Source organism: Ranitomeya imitator, chromosome 7 (assembly GCF_032444005.1).
Source record: "Ranitomeya imitator isolate aRanImi1 chromosome 7, aRanImi1.pri, whole genome shotgun sequence".
Classification (NCBI taxonomy): Eukaryota; Metazoa; Chordata; class Amphibia; order Anura; family Dendrobatidae; genus Ranitomeya; species Ranitomeya imitator.
Window position 1 is genome coordinate 85179717 of NC_091288.1, and position 19807 is coordinate 85199523.

General features: G+C 43.9%; 2 protein-coding genes across 4 annotated transcripts in view; both read left to right on the top strand.

The window, feature by feature from the left end:
* CDK15 (cyclin dependent kinase 15) overlaps nt 1–10744 on the top strand; it is a 265773-nt gene extending 255029 nt beyond the window's left edge. For all 3 annotated transcript variants that reach the window (XM_069733568.1, XM_069733566.1, XM_069733567.1), the window contains 2 exons: nt 374–494; nt 9999–10744. In XM_069733568.1, the coding sequence (XP_069589669.1) occupies nt 374–483 (110 nt within the window). In that variant the 3' untranslated portion in view covers nt 484–494; nt 9999–10744. The remainder of the gene's footprint in view (nt 1–373; nt 495–9998) is intronic.
* Nucleotides 10745–14967: 4223 nt separating this feature from the next.
* On the top strand, nt 14968–18345 carry LOC138645869 (uncharacterized). The gene is made up of 2 exons (XM_069735372.1): nt 14968–16213; nt 17161–18345. The coding sequence occupies exon 1, from the start codon at nt 15021–15023 to the stop codon at nt 16032–16034; it is 1014 nt and encodes a 337-aa protein (XP_069591473.1). The 5' UTR covers nt 14968–15020; the 3' UTR covers nt 16035–16213; nt 17161–18345.
* Nucleotides 18346–19807: the final 1462 nt, after the last annotated feature.

The window sequence follows — 19807 nt, forward strand, 5'->3', positions numbered from 1 at the left end:
AAATACATCTTTATGGCACTTAAATTCAATTTGCATAATAATTTGGAATGTTGTGTACATTATGTGTACATTATGACAGAATAAAGTCTGTCAGTATTTCAGTAAGTGAATGTCAAGAAAGGTACTGAACTAATGCAATGTTGTAAGTCAAGAGAGCGCAAAGCTAATTTGACATCTATACAAAGTTCCATGTCTAGAACCACGTCAATTGCCTATGCTACAAAACTCTCTATGCAGAAAATTTGATTACCGTAGTCCCGGCTGGACAAGTGCACTTGGTGTTTTTTTACACTCAGTCACAGGCACTAAAGTTTTGTACATATAACTAAAGAAAACTCTGAGTCAAGACTAACTCTGCATGTGTTACTTTTAGTGCGGTCCATATTCACTGTTCCTGGGCTGAGTCTTAAACCTGAAATTCGAGATATGATAATCCCACATCGGAAAAGTTCTCAGCCAACAGCACATCATAAGCCGTGGTGAACATTACAGAGGTAAGTCTCTCCAGTGCAAATCACACAATTATGTGTCATTAGGACATACATATAATACATTTTGTAATGCTTAGTATTTACTTACATTTTTCATATTTGTCATGTTATTACTTTAATACAGAAATAATGTTACATAGATGTTTACTCACATCATTCTCTTCTGTTTGGGTTTACAATACAAAGTCACTCAATGTCTGCATGCATGATGAAAATCATTAACAGTAAATAACAAATTGAAAGATCACACCACATGTACCCCAAAATCATAGTGTAAAGCTCTCTATGATAGAGGTCAGAATTCCCTGAATAGACAGAGTTAAATAATTAAACCTCTGGCTGCATTCTGCCACCTCTATGGGAGGCCTAACAGCTTACTGTATACTCTTTATACTTCACCTTCCTCACCAGGCCAATTTTTGCAATCCTAACCAGTGTCAATTTTTGAGGTAATAACTCTGGAATGCTTCAACTTATCCCAGTGATTCTGAGATTGTTTTTTTTTTCATGACACATTGTACTTCATGTTAGTGGTAAATTTTGTTTGATAATTTTTTAGCTTATTTATGAAACTATCCCAAATTTTTTTTAAAAATGAGAAACTGTTGCAATTTTCAAAATTTAAATTTTTATGGCCTTAAGCCAGATATTTATACCACACACAATAGATAATAAATAACACTTGCCACATGTCTAATTTACATAAGCATCATTTTTGAAACTTATTTATTTTTTTGTTAAACTTTTACATTTTCTAAGTTCTTATCAGCAATTTCTAATTTTTCCAACAAAATTTAGAAAATCAATTTTTTTTAGGGACATCTTTTTTTTAAATACTTTGAGGGTCCTATGTGAAAGAAAATACCCTAAAAATGACACCATTTTAAAAACTACACCCATCAAAGTGCTGAAAACCACATTCAAGAAGTTTATTAACCCTTTAGGAGCTTTGCCAGAATTAAAGCAATGTGAAAGGAAAAAATGAAGAAAAATGTTCCCACCAAAATATTGATTTAGCCTTAATTTTTGCATTTTTAAAAGGGTAATAGGAGAAACTGGACTATACGTTGTTTGGTCCATTTTCTGTTGAGTACGCCAATATATGTGGTGGAAACTACTGTTTGGGCGCATGGCAGAACTCAGTAGGGAATGAGCACCCTTCAGCTTTTGGAGCACAAAATTGGCTAGAATAGATAGCAGACGCCATGTTGTGTTTGTAGAGACAATGATGTGCCTAAACAGTGGAAACCCCCCACAAGGAACCAAATTTTGGAAGCTACATGTTTCAAGGAACTTATCTGAAGGTGTGGTGAGAACCTTGAACTCAAAAGTGCTTCACAGAATGTTATAACATTGAGCCATGAAAATGAAAAAATACATTTTTCCTGTAAAAAAATGTTGCTTTAGTCTGAGATTTGTCCATTTCACAAGGGTAACAGGAAAAAATGGACCCCAAAATATGTTTGGAGAGCGTCATATTGGAGTTCATATTTTGCTGGAATGGTTTGAGGGTGTCATGTCACATTGGCAGAGACCCTGAGGTGCCAGAATAGCAGAATCCCCCCATAATTGACCCCATTTTACAAACTATATCTCTCGATGAATTCAAAGGGGTGCAGTAAGGATTTTGACACCACATGTGCCTCGCGGTATTTTACACTATTGGGCAGTGAAGAAAACATAATTACATTTTTGCCACTAAAATGTTGTTTTAACAACTCATTTTTATAAGGGGTAATAGGAAAAACTACACCTCACAGTTGGTTATGCAATTTTTCCTGATTGCGCCAATACCCTACATGTAATTGGTAACTACTTTTCACGCACAGTGAAAAGGTCAGAAGGGAAGGAGCGCCATATTGTTGTGTAGATTTGTCTCTTATGGTTTGCAGGTGCCATGACCCACTGGGAGAGCCCCTGAGGTGCCAAAACAGCACAACATCGCCATTAGTGACTCCATTTTGCAAACTAAACCTCTGAATGAATTAATGTAAGGGTGCAGTGATCATAGTGATGTCACAGGTGTGTAACAAAATCTATACCATTGGGCGGTGAAGAAAAATAATTACATTTTTACCACAAAAATATTGGTTTAGCCCTATATTTGGCATTTTCGCAAGGGGAAATGAGTAAAACTGGAAAACGTGTTTGTTACACAATTTCTGCTGGATGTAGTATTACTCTATATGTGGCTTTACAGTACTGCTTAGCTAGACGGCGAGACTCGGGAGGGACGGAGCGCTATTTGACTCTTGGAGAACAAATTATCATAGAATTCTATATACAGAGCCGTTAAGTGCCAGAAAAGCAGAATACCCTCCTCACGTGACCCCATTTTGGAGATTACGTCCCTCTGGTAATCTATCAATAGGTGTAGTGATGATTTTAATTCCATGGGTGTTTTCCAAAAGCAAGCAGTAGTGGATGTTGATGAATGAAAATTATAAACTACCGTTGTAGTGCCCAGTACATTGCAGTCCCCAGTACATTATGCCCAGCTCGTACTTCTGCAGACATACACCCATAAATTAGCGACAGAAATGCCAAATATGTGGACCCCATATGTGATTTAGTGAGTTGCAGGATACTCCGGTCACATGGGAGCGCACAGGACACAGATGAAAGGATTAAAAGTTTCTTTGTTTATTGAAATCCACATCGTGTTTCGACGGAACAGCTCCGTCTTCATCAGGTGTCTGTATACGGAGAGAGGGCCAGAGTAAGTATGTGGTTTAGGCACACTGTGGGACATTTCTATTTGGGAGTGCAGAATTTTCGGGATTTATTTTGGGGTGGACGAGGAGCCATAGTACATTTCCAGAGCCTTTGTACTACCAGTAACATGGAAGCCCTCTATATTACCATTAACAGATGACAGACCTGAGAGAGGTTTTTTTTGTGGATTGAGTTACAGCTTTTGTTGGGAACATTTATCGAGCGCTCTACACTGAGCACTTATATCGGGGTTTCCATCTAAATCTCCAAATGACGTAATTCAGATGAAAACTCCGAGGTACCCTTCACTATAATGAGGCAGCATTGTTACTTTGGACTCCATATCTCCTTTGTTCGTCTTTGTCCTTTTCAGAGGTGCAGAAAACTATGGCCGACCACTCTTTTGTGCACGCTTAAAAATAAGGACACCGCTGAATCATAGGCCAGACAACATCCAGAGTGGCTCCATCTGCCTCATAATAGGGAATCTTCCGTTATTGGTTCAGTCTAAGTCATGTATTTCAGAGATTTACATTGAAATGCTGGTTCAAGCACTCAGCGCAGAGTGCAGGATAAATGTGCGCCGAGTCTTACTGTAATCTTTGGGAGGCAGAATGAACAAATCAGCAAGTCAAGAATTTATTTTTTACACCTTTCCTTGTACTATATTAGTGATTAGATTACTTTATTCTTCCGTTCGGTGTGATTAACAGCGACACTAGATTTTTTGTCCTCTTTTATGTTTAGTTGGTAACACTAAAAAAACACATTTAATGTAAAAACATCACCATATTTTGATATCTATAATTTTCCCATATTTCTGCCTACAGAGTCATGTGATGGCTTGTGTAATGCGGGATGAGTTGACGTTTTTATTGGTACTATTTTCGGGCACAAAATTTTTTTGGTCACTTTCTATTAAAATCCAGCAATTCAGGAATTGTTTTTTTTTAATGCTGTTCTGCATTTGGTAAAATTGGTAATGTAGTTTTAGTTGGGTCAGTACCACATTTATATCATTTTTAAAGGGAACCTGTCACCCCCAAAATCGAAGGTGAGCTAAGCCCACCAGCATCAGGGGCTTATCTACAGCATTCTCGAAAGGTACCGTCACACTAAACGATATCGCTAGCGATCCGTGACGTTGCAGCGTCCTGGCTAGCGATATCGTTCAGTTTGACACACAGCAGCGTTCAGAATCCTGCTGTGATGTCGTTGGTCGCTGCAGAAAGTCCAGCACTTTATTTCGTCGCTGGACTTCCTGCTGACATCGCTGAATCGGCGTGTGTGACGCCGATTCAGCGATGTCTTCGCTGGTAACCAGGGTAAACATCGGGTTACTAAACGCAGGGCCGCACTTAGTAACCCGATGTTTACCCTGGTTACCAGCGTAAAAGTAAAAAAAAAAAAAAAACACTACATACTTACCTACCGCTGTCTGTCCCTCGGCGCTCTGCTTCTCTGCCCTGTGTAAGCACAGCGGCCGGAAAGCAGAGCGGTGACGTCACCGCTGTGCTTTCCGGCCGCTGTGCTTACACAGGGCAGAGAAGCAGAGCGCCGAGGGACAGACAGCGGAAGGTAAGTATGTAGTGTTTTTTTTTTTACTTTTACGCTGGTATCCAGGGTAAACATCGGGTTACTAAGCGCGGCCCTGTGCTTAGTAACCCGATGTTTACCCTGGTTACCGGCATAGTTGGTCGCTGGAGAGCTGTCTGTGTGACAGCTCTCCAGCGACCAAACAGCGACGCTGAAGCGATCCGGATCGTTGTCGGTATCGCTGCAGCGTCGCTTAGTGTGACGGTACCTTTATGCTGTAGATAAGCCCCCGATATATCCTGAAAGATGAGAAAAAGACGTTAGATTATACTCACCCGCCCCTCATCTTTCAGGATACATCGGGGGCTTATCTACAGCATTACAGAATGCTGTAGATAAACCCTTGATGCCAGTGGGCTTAGCCCACCTTCGATTTTGGGGGTGACAGGTTCCCTTTAATGTTTTGATGTTTTTACACAATAAAAACTATTTTATATAAAGAATTGTTTTGCATTGCTATATTCTGAAAGCTATAACTTCTTTATTTCTCTCCTGACTGAGCTGTATTGTGGCTTTCTCTTTGCGGGACAAGATGGCGTATTAAGCGATACCATTTTTATTTCCATTCAACTTTTTGATTGCATTTTATTCCACTTTTTATACTGTGGTATGATATTAAAGCATCATTTTTTTGCTACATTTATGTGATTTTTTTTACGTGGTTCATAGAAGGGGTTAACTAGTGTAACAATTTTATAGGTCGTGTCGTTCAGAAGCGGCAATACCAACTGTGTAATTTTTTTATTTTTTTTAAATATATATTTATTTGTTTTTTTTTTTCATTTTTTGTTTATTTTGTGATTTAAAAAAAAATTATAATTTTTTTTTTTTTTACTTAGTCCCTCCAAGGGATTTTAACTTTTTTTTTTACCCTGATCGCTGATATAATGCATTGCAATGCATTATACCTGTCAGTGCTGCACTGACAGAAGCTCCTGGTTCATGCTCCTGGCAGGGTCTAGCAGCTTTGCCGTAGCTGGTTCACCCAGAGGTCGCTATGACAACAATCGGGCCCTCACATTGATGCCACGGGGGTGTTGATCGGAAGGGAGAGGGAGCCCCCTTCCTCTCCCAGCCTTCTAAATGCCATGATTGATATCGATCTAGGCATTTAGGGGTTAAATGCAGGCTTCTCCTGGCAGTGACAACTGGATCTCCCCTTAAACTTAAGCTGAGCTCTCGGCAGCGAACATGCGGGCACAGCTCCGTGTGCCACGCACATTTTCCATGACGTACCCATACGTCAAAGGTCGGATACCCCTATCCGAACATGACGTATGGGTACGTCAAAGGTCATGAAGTGGCTAAAGGGGTTGTCTGACAACCAGAAAGAGGATCGTGTTGTTCTCCAAATGTACATTAAATGAAATTACTAATATTGCTTCCTTTTTTTTTTAAGCTGCAGAAGGGAAAATTGTAATTTTATCAAAACTGCACCAAGCAGCCCAGTAGGTGACACATTGCTGGAATCAGAGTCTCTGCACCTACATCATGTCTTTTTCAAATTAAATAGCATAAAAATGGTGACATAATCCCTTTAACACACTATATAGTAAGCCCCTAGTCTTCCTCTATGCAGTAGTTTTGGAAATATGTCAGAAAAATCTATGTGAAATTAATCAGGGTGGAAAATTAAACATAATTAGATTAAAAATGTATCAACATTGATGTTTAATAACGGATAATCACTTTCATGCCGAAATGGGCAGCAGGTTTGTCCTTTTAGAAAGTTCTCCCAAAGTTATGATGATTATATGTTCCTTTGGGACCCCCAATAAGCAGCTATAATTAGTGAGGAGAACCTGTAGGCAAAGGTTCAATTCCCCTATACACAGGGCTGCCACTAGAAATTTCGGGGCCCCATACTGGCAAAATTTTCGGGGCCCCCTTGAAACTCCGCCCAAGCTCCACCCCAGCCCCGCCTCCAGGCTCCACCCCACGAACTGTCCACAGTCCCACCGCTCTCTCTTGGAAAATCTCCACTTCTCACCTATCACACATTGACAGTTCCCATCACCAGATCACACATATAGCCGGCAGCTTTTGTTTTGGCCAAAAGATTTTTTAAGCCGCCACCATAACACGGTAGACACTTTTGGCCGGGCCCTACTCTACTGTAACCTACTAAATATTTGTTAAAATATGCAATACAATTTAGGTATATTTTTATTTATTTTTCAATTTTTAAAATGACCTATAATACTACATACAAGGAACAAATACCACCGCACTATGACCAGATGACATATTACCACCACAGTGATCGAATAATATAAAATACAAGGAACAAATACCGCTACACCATGACCAGACCGCATATAACCACAAATGACTGAATACTACAATACTGATCAGTACTAAAAAAAAACCCACAATACTATCACCATCAGTGCCATTATACACAGGAGATCTGTAATTAGTAAGCAGTGTCTGTGTACAGGTAATACAGTGATCACCGGTGACATTATACACAGGAGCTCTGTATATAATGTATAGGTAATACAGTGATCACTGGTGACATTGTACACAGGACCGCTGTATACAGTGTATAGTGTCAGTGTATAGGTAACACTGACTCACCAGTGACGTCTCTAGGTGAAGTCCTTCATCTTTCATCCAGCACAGACCGCCATCACTTCATCCAGCCAGGACTCGTCTCTGCAGGAAATAAAACAGTTATCTCGAGTTCCGCTTGTAGAACACATTACTTAATTTTCCCAACTTCTACATTACACCACATGAAGAAGGCAACATAGTATCACTCTACACAGTAACAGGACCTCCCCCCCATTTAAAACAGTATACTCAAAAAATAAAATAAATACATCACTGCAATAATAATATCCCTTAATTAGCCCCTATGGTAATATTCGCCATCCTAGCCCCCGTGTGTCTCATTCCAGGCTCCAGCCATATGTTCTCCCATCCTGCCCTCATGGGTATCCATTCTGCCCCATATGATCTCCCCATCCTGCCCCATCTGTCTCCATCGTATCCATCCTGCCCCATCTGTCTCCAATCTTGCCCCATCTGTTTCCAATCCTGCCCCATCTGTTTCCAATCCTGCCCCATCTGTGTCCAATCCTGCCCCATCTGTGTCCAATCCTGCCCCATCTGTGTCCAGCACTCTGCCCAGTCTGTGTGCAATCCTGCCCCATCTGTGTCCAGCACTCTGCCCCATCTGTTTCCAATCCTGCCTCATCTCTGTCCAGCACTCTGCCCCATCTCTGTCCTGCACTCTGCCCCATCTCTGTCCAGCACTCTGCCCGATCTCTGTCCTGCACTCCGCCCCATCTCTATCCAGCACTCTGCCCCATCTCTGTTCAGCACTCTGCCCCATCTCTGTTCAGCACTCTGCCCCATCTCTGCCCCATCTCTGTCCAGCACTCTGCCCCATCTCTGTCCAGCACTCTGCCCCATCTCTGTCCAGCACTCTGCCCCATCTCTGTTCAGCACTCTGCCCCATCTCTGTCCAGCACTCTGCCCCATCTCTGTCCAGCACTCTGCCCCATCTCTGTTCAGCACTCTGCCCCATCTCTGTCCAGCACTCTGCCCATCTCTGTCCAGCACTCTGCCCAGCACTCTGCCCCCCCGTGTCCAGCTTTACTGCCCCCCGGCCCCCACCCTGTGTCCAGCTTTACTGCCCCCCGGCCCCCACCCTGTGTCCAGCTTTACTGCCCTGGGCCCCCACCCTGTGTCCAGCTTTACTGCCCTGGGCCCCCACCCTGTGTCCAGCTTTGCTGCCCTGGCCCCCCCCCCCCCCCCCCCCGCATCGCCGCTCTCAAAAAAAACAAAAAAGTTCTACTTACCTACCGCGCTCCTCTCTCCATGCAGCTGCACCGTGCACTCGCCGGCGACTGACAATGACGTCAGACGCCGGGGACCTGCACGCTGCGGCTGTTAACTATTGACGTGCGGGCGCGGGCCCGCACGTCAATAGCGTACAGCTGTAGCGCCGGCCGCCGCTAAGGGCCCAGTTCAGCCTGCGGCTGCCGGTAGGGGCCCGGTGAGCAGGTAAGAGGGGGCCCGATGCGGGCCCCCTCTGCTCACCGGGCCCCATACGCCAGTCACGGCTGTAGTGCCCTGATGGCGGCCCTGCCTATACATGGCATATAAAGCATTACACCGTGCCCTTTGCCCTGTATGATTCACAGATGTGCTGGGTATTTGAAGGCAGGAACAACTTTTTGCAGAGACTTTCCATTCATTTTAGCTTCTAGGGATGGGTCGAAGGAGGATCACAAGTAGATACCTGACTAAATTTACAGATGGCTAGTGTAATAAACAGCTTATTTGGCTGTAATCCCAGAATTCAGGAACAGATTGAAACAAAACATTTTTTTCGGACTAATAACTGTTGACCTATGGTCACTTTTAACACTTAAAAAATATATAGTTTAGTATAAAAAAAAAACACTTTTCAAAATACAACAAACATGCACATTATATGTGAGAATGATTCTGGAAATGTATAATGGCTATTGAATGAAAGTCTGCTTGTTTATTTACACTCGGGAGGTAAGAAGCGTGAAACAAAGAGCTGTGTCATATGATCCTTCCGTTATTTCATGTTTTTCTTGAGGGATGGAAGTGATCAGTGGAATGGATTCCAGTAGGAAGTAAATGGTTGGACTTGATTAAGTTTGGCTTGTTCCATTACTGTACGCCATGCTTTTTGTTTCTCTTTTATTTGCTGTCGATCACTTTCTTATGAGACCCATCACTGTTCTAAGTAAACTGTGCAGGAAATATGGTAATGAGTGTCTTTGCTTTTTAGGAAGTTTAGGCTTGGGATCCTCATTAGTGATGAGTGAGTATACTCGTTGCTTGGGTTTTCCCGAGCATGCTCGGGTGGTCCCTGAGTATTTCGGCGTGCTCGGGGATTTCGTTTATGTCAACGCAGCTGCATGATTTGTGGCTGCTAGACAGCCTGAATAAATGTGGGGGGTGCCTGTCTGTTAGGAAATCCCCACATGTATTCAAGCTGTCTAGCAGCCACAAATCATGCAGCTGCATCTACATGAACAAAATCCCAGAGCACGCCGAAATACTCGGAGACCACCCAAGCATGGTCGTAAAATTTCGACTAACGAGTATCCTTGCTCATCACTAGTCTGAATACATTGCCTTATTGTTGTGTGATTTATTGCTTGTGTAATGCTTATAAATAACTCCTCGCTTTCTTCTTTTATCTAGATGGACGGTCAGCCATAGGCTCTGTATGCACCTGTTTGAATGTACCAGCCTTCCACCCTACTTTGCACACCTTCCCCAACCTGCTGCCTTCTTATTAGAGAAGCCATCTTGAAGAAAAATGGAAGAATAATGCACCTTACAAAAATATATACTCTGCTTTATCCAGTTCTCCAAGGCGGGAATAATCAATTCTCCTGAAGCTTTGCTGCTTTTCAATTGCAAAGACTGTCTAATAGAGACAGTTGATCAGTAGTACTCCTTTTTCTTCAGAATAACATTATAACCCACATTTATTACCACCGACATTTCATACCTCGCTAGATTAATAGCTACCAAATTTATTAACCAGCACGCCTCCTTAAAAATTTGGTGCATCTTTGAATGTCTTTAAGATAGCAAACAGAATCTGCTCCTGAGCCATCGTCTGCCTCCCTACTTGGTAAATTTGTTGGACACATGCCGAACATACTCCATCCAAAGTGAGCGCAGCGTAAAAAGCAAAATTGTGGTGTCATTTTGCCACCTGCAATGATTTGCAGTAATTACTTAATTGGTAACATTATAGAGAAAGGTTTCTTTTACCTTTTATCTACAGATTGTGGTATTATTAGAGTGAAATGAGAATATGAAACTTAGAAATGTTCACTTTTTTAACAGATATAGTACTGCTGATGAACTTGTTGCTGTACATTTAAATATGAAGTCAAGAACTGCTGAAATCATATAAAATAAACTTCTATATGGTACCATTCTTTGTTGTGCCTAATTCTGGTATTGGCTTTCTGCGGCTAGCTAATTTGTCACTAAATATGTAATATAAAAGGATTATTACTCTATGCAACAGTCGACTAATCCTAGGGTCCGATGTACTTTTGTTATGGTGCAAATTGGCATCAATGATAACATTAGAGCTTGGTGGGAGGTCCTTTTAAGACCACCATACTTATTAGACTTTTTTGGCGGGTTCAGCCGACAGTCAGTATATGTGTGCCTCACAACTACTTACCACCAACATTTATTTTGGGCTGTCGATATGTTTGTTATCGGGGAGATAAGCTACTACCAAAAGAGTCTGGCAGTGGTGCTCTAAAAAGAAAATACAGGGGTGCCCAAAGTATCACAATCTGCAGTAACAATAAAAACAGAATCTTGCAATCTTCACATTGGCTGCTGGGGCTCTATTTTTAGATTCTAACTTCCTGTTTTTTTCAGTAAATAATACATCTACATTAGCCACAATGAACATCTTTTCTATTGAAACCTCTAATAAGCGTGTGCAAAGGGAGGAAGATCAGGGGTCATGTGTTACATCACCTTGTGATTCTATCATTGGTTTAGTGATAGAAAGCAGAGGGTGGTTATAAATGGTATATTTTCTAACTGGGTCGCTGGGACCAGTGGGGTATCGCAGGGGTCGGTGTTGGGACCTATTCTCTTCAACGTATTTATTAACGATCTGGTAGAAGGTTTACACAGTAAAATATCGATATTTGCAGATGATACAAAACTATGTAAAGCAGTCAATACAAGAGCAGATAGTATTCTGCTACAGATGGATCTGGAAAAGTTGGAAACTTGGTCCAAGAGGTGGCAGATGCGGTTTAACAATGATAAATGTAAGGTTATACACATGGGAAGAAGGAATCAATATCACCATTACACACTGAACGGGAAACCACTGGGTAAATCAGACATGGAGAAGGACATGGGGATCCTAGTTAATGATAAACTTACCTGGAGCAGCCAGTGCCATGCAGCGGCTGCCAAGGCAAACAGGATCATGGGGTGCGTTAAAAGAGGTCTGGATACACATGATGAGAGCATTATACTGCCTCTGTACAAATCCCTGGTTAGACCGCACATGGAGTACTGTGTACAATTTTGGACACCGGTGCTCAGGAAGGCTATAATGGAACTAGAGCAAGTACAAAGGAGGGCAACAAAATTAATAAAGGGGATGGGGAAACTACAATAACCAGAGAGATTAGCAAAATTAGGATTATTTAGTGTAGATAAAAGTCTACTGAGGGGCGATCTAATGACCATGTATAAGTATATAAGGGGACAATACAAATATCTCTCCGAGGATCTGTTTATACCAAGGAAGGTGATGGTCACAAGGGGGCATTCTCTGTGTCTAGAGGAGAGAAGGTTTTTCCACCAACATAGAAGAAGATTCTTTACTGTTAGGGCAGTGAGAATCTGGAATTCTTTGCCTGAGGAGGTGGTGATGGCGAACTCAGTCGAGGGGTTCAAGAGAGGCCTGGATGTCTTCCTGGAGTGTAACAATATTGTATCTTACAGATATTAGGTTCTTTATAGAAGGACTTAGATCTGGAGATTTATTCTGATGGAATATAGGTTGAACTGGATGGACAAATGTCTTTTTTCGGCCTTGCTAACTATGTTACTATGTTTGAGACTTTGGGACACTGCGGCTTATGCCGCTGTCCCCTGACTGCTGCGCCTCCCCCCCCTTGTTTGGGATAGAGATCTCCCATTGAGTGAGGCCAAATTGAATATGGGGTTAACTCCCCGCGGAGGGGGCGGGGCTTATCCCCTGCTCTTGGCGCCGGGAAGCGCTGAAGCCACATCCGGATCCCAGGACCCGGACCTGTTGGGCAGCCGGTATTATGGACCCGCTGGAGAATGCGGTGAGGGATAGGATCAGCAGGGAAGGCAGCGCTTGGTTAGCAGCTTTGCTGACCGGGAGCAACTCCTTCCCTGCCATGGTGCAGGCGGTGCCGCCGGAGGGTCGGCGATCTCGCAGAGCCACCCGGCCTCCGGCACGGCTGAGCCCGCCAGTGTATTCAAAGAAGAGCGCGCGCAGCCCGCGTGCGCACGCCTCTTCTGCTCTGGGCGCCAGTGAGACGGGAGGAAGCGTGTTACAGCAGGTGGGGGAGACTCAGGGGTCGGCGACGAGCGATACAAGCTGTATTCCCCCTTCTGCCCCAGGCACACTAAGAGGGAGTACAGGTCCGCAAGTGCCAGCATTATTAGCCGGAGCTGCGCACTTAATTAGAAACAGCATGGGGGGAATCCAGGGAACGTCTGCTTCCTCGCAGGACTCAGGCACGGCAGGAAAGGAGACTGAGGCTCCGCAGGGAGGTATTCCTCCACTTTCAAGGAACGTGGGGGAAGCTATTGCCAATCCTGACAGGAGCAAGGACACGGCAGCTGTAGCGCAGCAGAATATGGGATCACCTCACATAATATTAGCGCCAGGTCAGCACAGTGCATACTCCCAGGCTAGTATAGGGGCGAGTCACAGTTTCCACCCTACCCACTCATCTTTAGTACTCCGTATTCGCAAACACCGGGCGGGCAAATAACTCCCTCTCAGGCGGCAGTAGTTGAACACCAGAACGCCCCAGCGTCACTATCACTGATGGCAACCGGTGTTCGTGCCCCAATTCAGGGTGCTGGCACCCCGGCTCTGGATAATAGACAGAGTGCGGGTATCCGCCCCGTGTGCAGATCATCGTCGTCATCATCGTCATCCCCCAGAGAGCATCGCAGAAGTGGACATAGGAAGCGCGATCGTCATGTTAGCAAACGGCGTTCGTATAGATCTAGGTCCAGCCGGCGTAGTAGACGGTCTAGAGCCTCGCGTTGGCGCTCGCCTTCTTCATCCGGTAGTTCTTCAGGCAGGTCACACAGGCAGGAGTCTTCTCGCCGTAGGTCCATACATTGCACGGAGCCTCAAGGTCCGATGACTCCCGTGGCACGGGAAGCAAGCTGTCCGGATGCCGGTGCACCGATTGGTGAGTACCCCTTTATCGGGGTATGGGGAGGGGAGAGAACCAACACCAACCTTTCAGACACAGTAGCCAATGCAACCACAGGAAACAGGATTTATGTTAATCCAAAATTGCTACAACCAGCGGGATTGTGCAGGCAGCCCCCTCCTCCCTGCCCGGATGTGTATAAGGATGGCCTATTCTGTGGTGTCCCTCTGCTAGGGGCCCACTTGGATAGCGCCATCAAGGAACAAATTTGGGCCAATGATTTCATTGACATATGGTCTCTGGTTTCCACGGACCAGCACTCGGTTGATAGAGAGAGGCGGTTTGGTGATAAAACGTATGAACATAAACCAAAAGTTGCAAAAACCATTAATAACTGGTTGCAAGCTTTTGCGGTCCTGGGATGTGTTATGGGGGAGAAGCACCCGGAAAGATGCTCCGAGCTATTTATATACTTAGATAGCATCTACAATTCCTATAAGGCACACGGGGGATCAGCATGGTGAAAATATGACAAAGATTTCCGCCGTCGCTTGGCCGTCAATCCCCAATTAGGCTGGGGTATGAAAGCCACGGATTCGTGGCTTCGCCTGATGATGGCTCAGAGAACAACCCAATCCTTTCACGGGCCCGCTGCCGGGTCCAGTAACAACGCGGCAGCAACAGCCATTCGTAGACCAGGTTCGTGCTGGTTATTTAATGAAGGACACTGTAAGTTCTATGGGCTCTGCAAATATAGACATGAGTGTTCAGCGTACGGAGGTCCCCACCTCGTGGCAAAATGCACATGGCCGCCCCCAAAAAGCTAACTCCGGAAAAAACCCCTCTACAGGTGAGGTTAACAACGCCAGTGAGCGTAAAAAGATTGGGGCCGTGGCTGGACAAATACCCCAATAAATCGGCTGCGGCGCAACTGCGTTTCGGTTTCTCCTATGGGTTTTTCATTCCGTTTAATTGGTCCCCCGAGCCACAATCAGCCCCAAATTTACAATCAGCAAAGGAATTACTCAACATATTAGCAGAGAAGTTGGGTAAGGAAATCAGGTTGGGTCGCTTTCGCGGTCCCTTCAATTCCCCCCCTTTCCCTAACTTACGTGTTTCACCCCTGGGTATAGTTCCCAAAAAAGAGGTAGGTAAATACCGATTAATTCATCACCTGTCATACCCCAAGGGGATGTCTGTCAACGATGGTATACCCAGTGATGAAACAGCCGTCACTTATATTTCCTTTGACAAAGCGGTTGACCTAGTCAGAAATGCTGGCCCGGGGGCCCTTATGGCCAAATCGGACATAGAATCCGCTTTCCGGCTGCTCCCGGTACACCCGGATTGTCACCACTTACTGGGAGCTAAATTTGAGGATTTATACTATTACGACACATGTCTCCCCATGGGGTGTTCAATTTCCTGTTTTTATTTTGAGTTATTTAGCACGTTTTTAGAATGGGTTGCTCGCAAGATCACCCGGCTAACCGCCATCACTCATTACCTCGATGACTTTTTGATAGTCGGTCCAGCGGGTTCAGACGTATGCTCCACAGCCCTAGCCCAATTCAAAGATGCCTTGGCACATTTTGGGGTCCCACTTTCCCCCGAGAAGACGATAGGGCCAGTATCAGTGATCACATTCCTCGGGATCGAAATCGACTCGGTCACCATGGAATTTAGGTTACCGAAGGAAAAAATTGACAAGCTGCTGGATCTCATCAGCGGATGTATTTCGGTAGGTAAAGTCACATTAACGCAAATGCAGTCACTGCTTGGCTCCTTAAATTTTGCCTGTAGGGTCATGCCAGCGGGTAGGATCTTCTCTCGCAGATTGATGATAGCCACGAGAGGAGTGAAACTGTGCCATCATAGAATGAGGATTACAGCACATCTACGTTCTGATTTAAACACATGGAAGCTGTTCCTCAGCAATTACAATGGTAGGACTTGCTTTCAGGAGGCAGAGTGCTCAAACGAGGACATGGGTTTGTTTTTTGCAGCGTCAAGCCACACGGGTTTCAGCGTTCGTTTCGGTAACAAATTGTGTGCTGCAAATTGGCCTGCTTTCTGGATTTCCAGGAAGTGGAACGTAGACTCAACCTTGATTGACCTTCTCCCTGTTGCAGTTGCCATGGAAATCTGGGGTCCACAATTGGCCAACAAGCGTATTCGTTTACAACTTGAAACCGTTGGTGGGGCGCATGCCATCAACTACCTAGCATCTCCTTCACCGCTGGTTTTAGACCTAATTAGGTTCATAGTATTGAAATGTTTAATGTTTGGTTCAAAGCTAATGCACTAACCGTCAGCAATGAGAATGTTTCTGATTTATTAACTGGGATTTACTCGCAGGATTTACTGGGACGGCGCCTTCAGGAGCACTTGGAGGAGGTGGATTGCCCACATTCGATCTGGGATGTCCTGGGGACCTGATGCCGTTAATACGCTCGTCGATAGCCCCGTCGACCTGGAAAGCCTATGGTAAGGCGTGGGAGGAGTGGTGTCTTTTAGCAGACCGCAAACCAGTGGGGTCTTCGGATGATGCTCAGATGCAGGTGACGATGGCATTTCTATCCAAAATGCATGCCATGGGAGTGTCGGGTGCAGTGGCGCGCAACCGTGTGTCTGCTTTAGTGTTCCATTTCAAGCTGCGAGGTTGGCCAGATTCCACGAAACATTTTCTAGTCAGTCAGCTACTGAAAGGTTGGCGCCGAGCGGATAAACACGGTGATAACAGGCGTCCTATCTCCTTTGATTTGCTAGTGAGCTTGGTTAAGGCCGCGGAATCTGTTTGCGATTCTAAATACGAAGCTGCGCTCACGTCAGCGGCTTTTGGCCTAGCATTCTTTGAGGCCATGCGGGTCAGTGAGATTGTTCCTACTGCTATGAATAAACCGGGTGGCCTTAGGCGAGAAGACATACTAATTTGTGATGATGGTCTAAGGATTAGAATATGTAAATCTAAAACTGATCAGGAAGGTAGGGGAACTTGGTTCCCAATATTTGCCATCAACAAGGACATTTGCCCATTAATGTTAATTAAGAATTACATGCGAGTTAGAAAGGATGGTTCCCAATTTTTCATTCATGAGAATGGGCTTCCCCTAGTGTCGGGTCAATTCTTAGCCATATTGAGACGCACGTTGTCATTATTAGGAATGCCCGCAGCAGAATTTGGGACTCACTCATTTCGGATAGGTGCAGCAACAGAAGCATCTAGAGCGGGTTTATTTGAATCAGAAATTCAAAGGGTGGGTAGATGGAGATCCCGCTGTTTTACTAGGTACATCAGGCCTGATTTATTGTTATAAAGTTTTTGGTTGTTTTTGTTACAATTATAATATGGGAGCAGCTTTGGTAATACATTGGGGAATTTCCTTGGGTTGTTGGGTTATTGGATGTTGGCTAACTGTATATTTTATTCCTAGATGGGGTGCGACCCAGCGTCTGGATAGTGGGTCACTCATACATCTATTGGGCTGCTCGCCGTGCTGAATTGTGCCCAGGAAGGCGATCTTTGGGCTTTGACGATGTCGACGTGATATGGCGTGGCATGAGAGGCATGGTGTGGTCCCAAGTTCTTCCGGAGGTTGTTCACATTGCACGGGTGGCTTCATCCCCCACCATTGTTGTTATCCATGCCGGAGGAAATGACCTGGCTTCGTCCCCACTGGCTGAACTACTTACGCTGATCAGATCGGACATGGACAAGTTCCCGAGTTTCTTCCCGTTGATGCATCTAGTCTGGTCCGAAGTAATCCCAAGGCTGGTGTGGCGGGGTGCCAGGGAATTGAATGCTATGGAGAGATCCAGACGCACGCTGAATCAGAGGATATCACGATTCGTAAGGTTTAAGAATGGTGTAGTTGTTCGGCACCATCGGCTGGAGGGAGACAATTCCGGTTTTCTTCCAGATGGAGTCCATTTGAACGAGGCGGGCTTAGATATCTTCCTCAATGGTATTAGAGAAGGTGTGGTTCAGGCAATGCATTCGTTTGGGGGGTCGTAGCTCTCTATATTCGCTCCTCCTTGGCGGAAGGGTGGAGTTTTGTTGGTGGTGAAGATACCTGCCCGGGAGACCGGAAGGCAGTTAATCTCCCTACACCCCATCTGTTGGCAGATATTGCCTGTTTTAAGCTGCGACCAAAATATTTACCCAAAGTAAAAGATGGAAATTTTATGAGTATATTTCCCAATAAAAGTTTTAAAAGTTCTGATAACTGTTGTGTGTCACTTAATGGGAGTAAACGGTCATGGGTCGTAGCAGTCTTTGGGACACTGCGGCTTATGCCGCTGTCCCCTGACTGCTGCGCCTCCCCCCCTTGTTTGGGATAGAGATCTCCCATTGAGTGAGGCCAAATTGAATATGGGGTTAACTCCCCGCGGAGGGGGCGGGGCTTATCCCTTGCTCTTGGCGCTGGGAAGCGCTGAAGCCACATCCGGATCCCAGGACCCGGACCTGTTTCCCGCCCTCCCTCCCCTTTTTGTTAGACGTTGGTTCAGTTGCAGCTGCGGAAAGGTGGAGTTTTGTTGGTGGTGAAGATACCTGCCCGGGAGACCGGAAGGCAGTTAATTTCCCTACACCCCATTTGTTGGCAGATATTGCCTGTTTTAAGCTGCAACCAAAATATTTACCCAAAGTAAAAGATGTAAATTTTATGAGTATATTTCACAATAAAAGTTTTAAAAGTTCTGATAACTGTTGTGTGTCACTTAATGGGAGTAAACGGTCATGGGTCGTAGCAGTCAATGGTATTCAGTAGAGGAAATCATGCACTAGTTTTTTTTGTAATGTATGAGAGTTGCATTTTTAAGTCTGAGTGTCCAAAAAAATCACATCCCAAATGGATCAACTGTATAGTGTCCAATTTTACAGAAAACATTACAGTTCTTTGATAGTCTCCATGCTGCTGCTTCAGTCTGTGCCCTACAGAGAAAGAAGAGCAGGAATCCCTAATCTTCTGTTTGTTACAGTGTATGGGAAAGATCATAGTAGCTAGTCTCCAAAGAATAGGTCAGAGAAACTGAAATGAGGAAAACTAGTGAAAAAATCAGGATACAAATCATATAATGACCAGGAATAGTGTCACATTTCATAACTAGCATTTTTTTCTTTGGACAGTATCATTATTATACTAACAGCATGCTGTATGGTTGGCATTTCTTAAATACATATGAAGTGTTTCCTTACACCTCCCTGTATAAAAAATGTTTTTATTTGTGTTCTTGTTTTTTGATTGCTGTATTTTTTTTGTTTTTTTCTATTGTGATTGTACAATATTTTTTTTTAATCACATGATCTACAGTATATATCTGACTTGGAATCTTAGAAATGCAACTAAAAACAATTGATTAGAAAAATAAAATATCATAAAAGAACACTAAATATGCCAAGCAAAACATGTGCCTTTAACCCCTTAAGCCCCGAGGGTGGTTTGCACGTTAATGACCGGGCCAATTTTTACAATTCTGACCACTGTCCCTTTATGAGGTTATAACTCTGGAACGCTTCAACGGATCTTGGCGATTCTGACATTGTTTTCTCGTGACATATTGTACTTCATTTTAGTGGTAACATTTCTTCGATATAACTTGCGTTTATTTGTGAAAAAAACGGAAATTTGGCGAAAATTTAGAAAATTTCGCAATTTTCCAACTTTAAATTTTTATGCCCTTAAATCACAGAGATATGTCACGCAAAATACTTAATAAGTAACCTTTCCCACATGTCTACTTTACATCAGCACAATTTTGGAACCAAAATTTTTTTTTGTTAGGGAGTTATAAGGGTTAAAAGTTGACCAGCAATTTCTCATTTTTACAACACCATTTTTTTTTAGGGACCACATCTCATTTGATGTCATTTTGAGGGGTCTATATGATAGAAAATACCCAAGTGTGACACCATTCTAAAAACTGCACCCCTCAAGGTGCTCAAAACCACATTCAAGAAGTTTATTAACCCTTCAGGGGTTTCACAGGAATTTTTGGAATGTTTAAATAAAAATGAATATTTAACTTTTTTTCACACAAAATTTATTTCAGCTCCAATTTGTTTTATTTTACCAAGGGTAA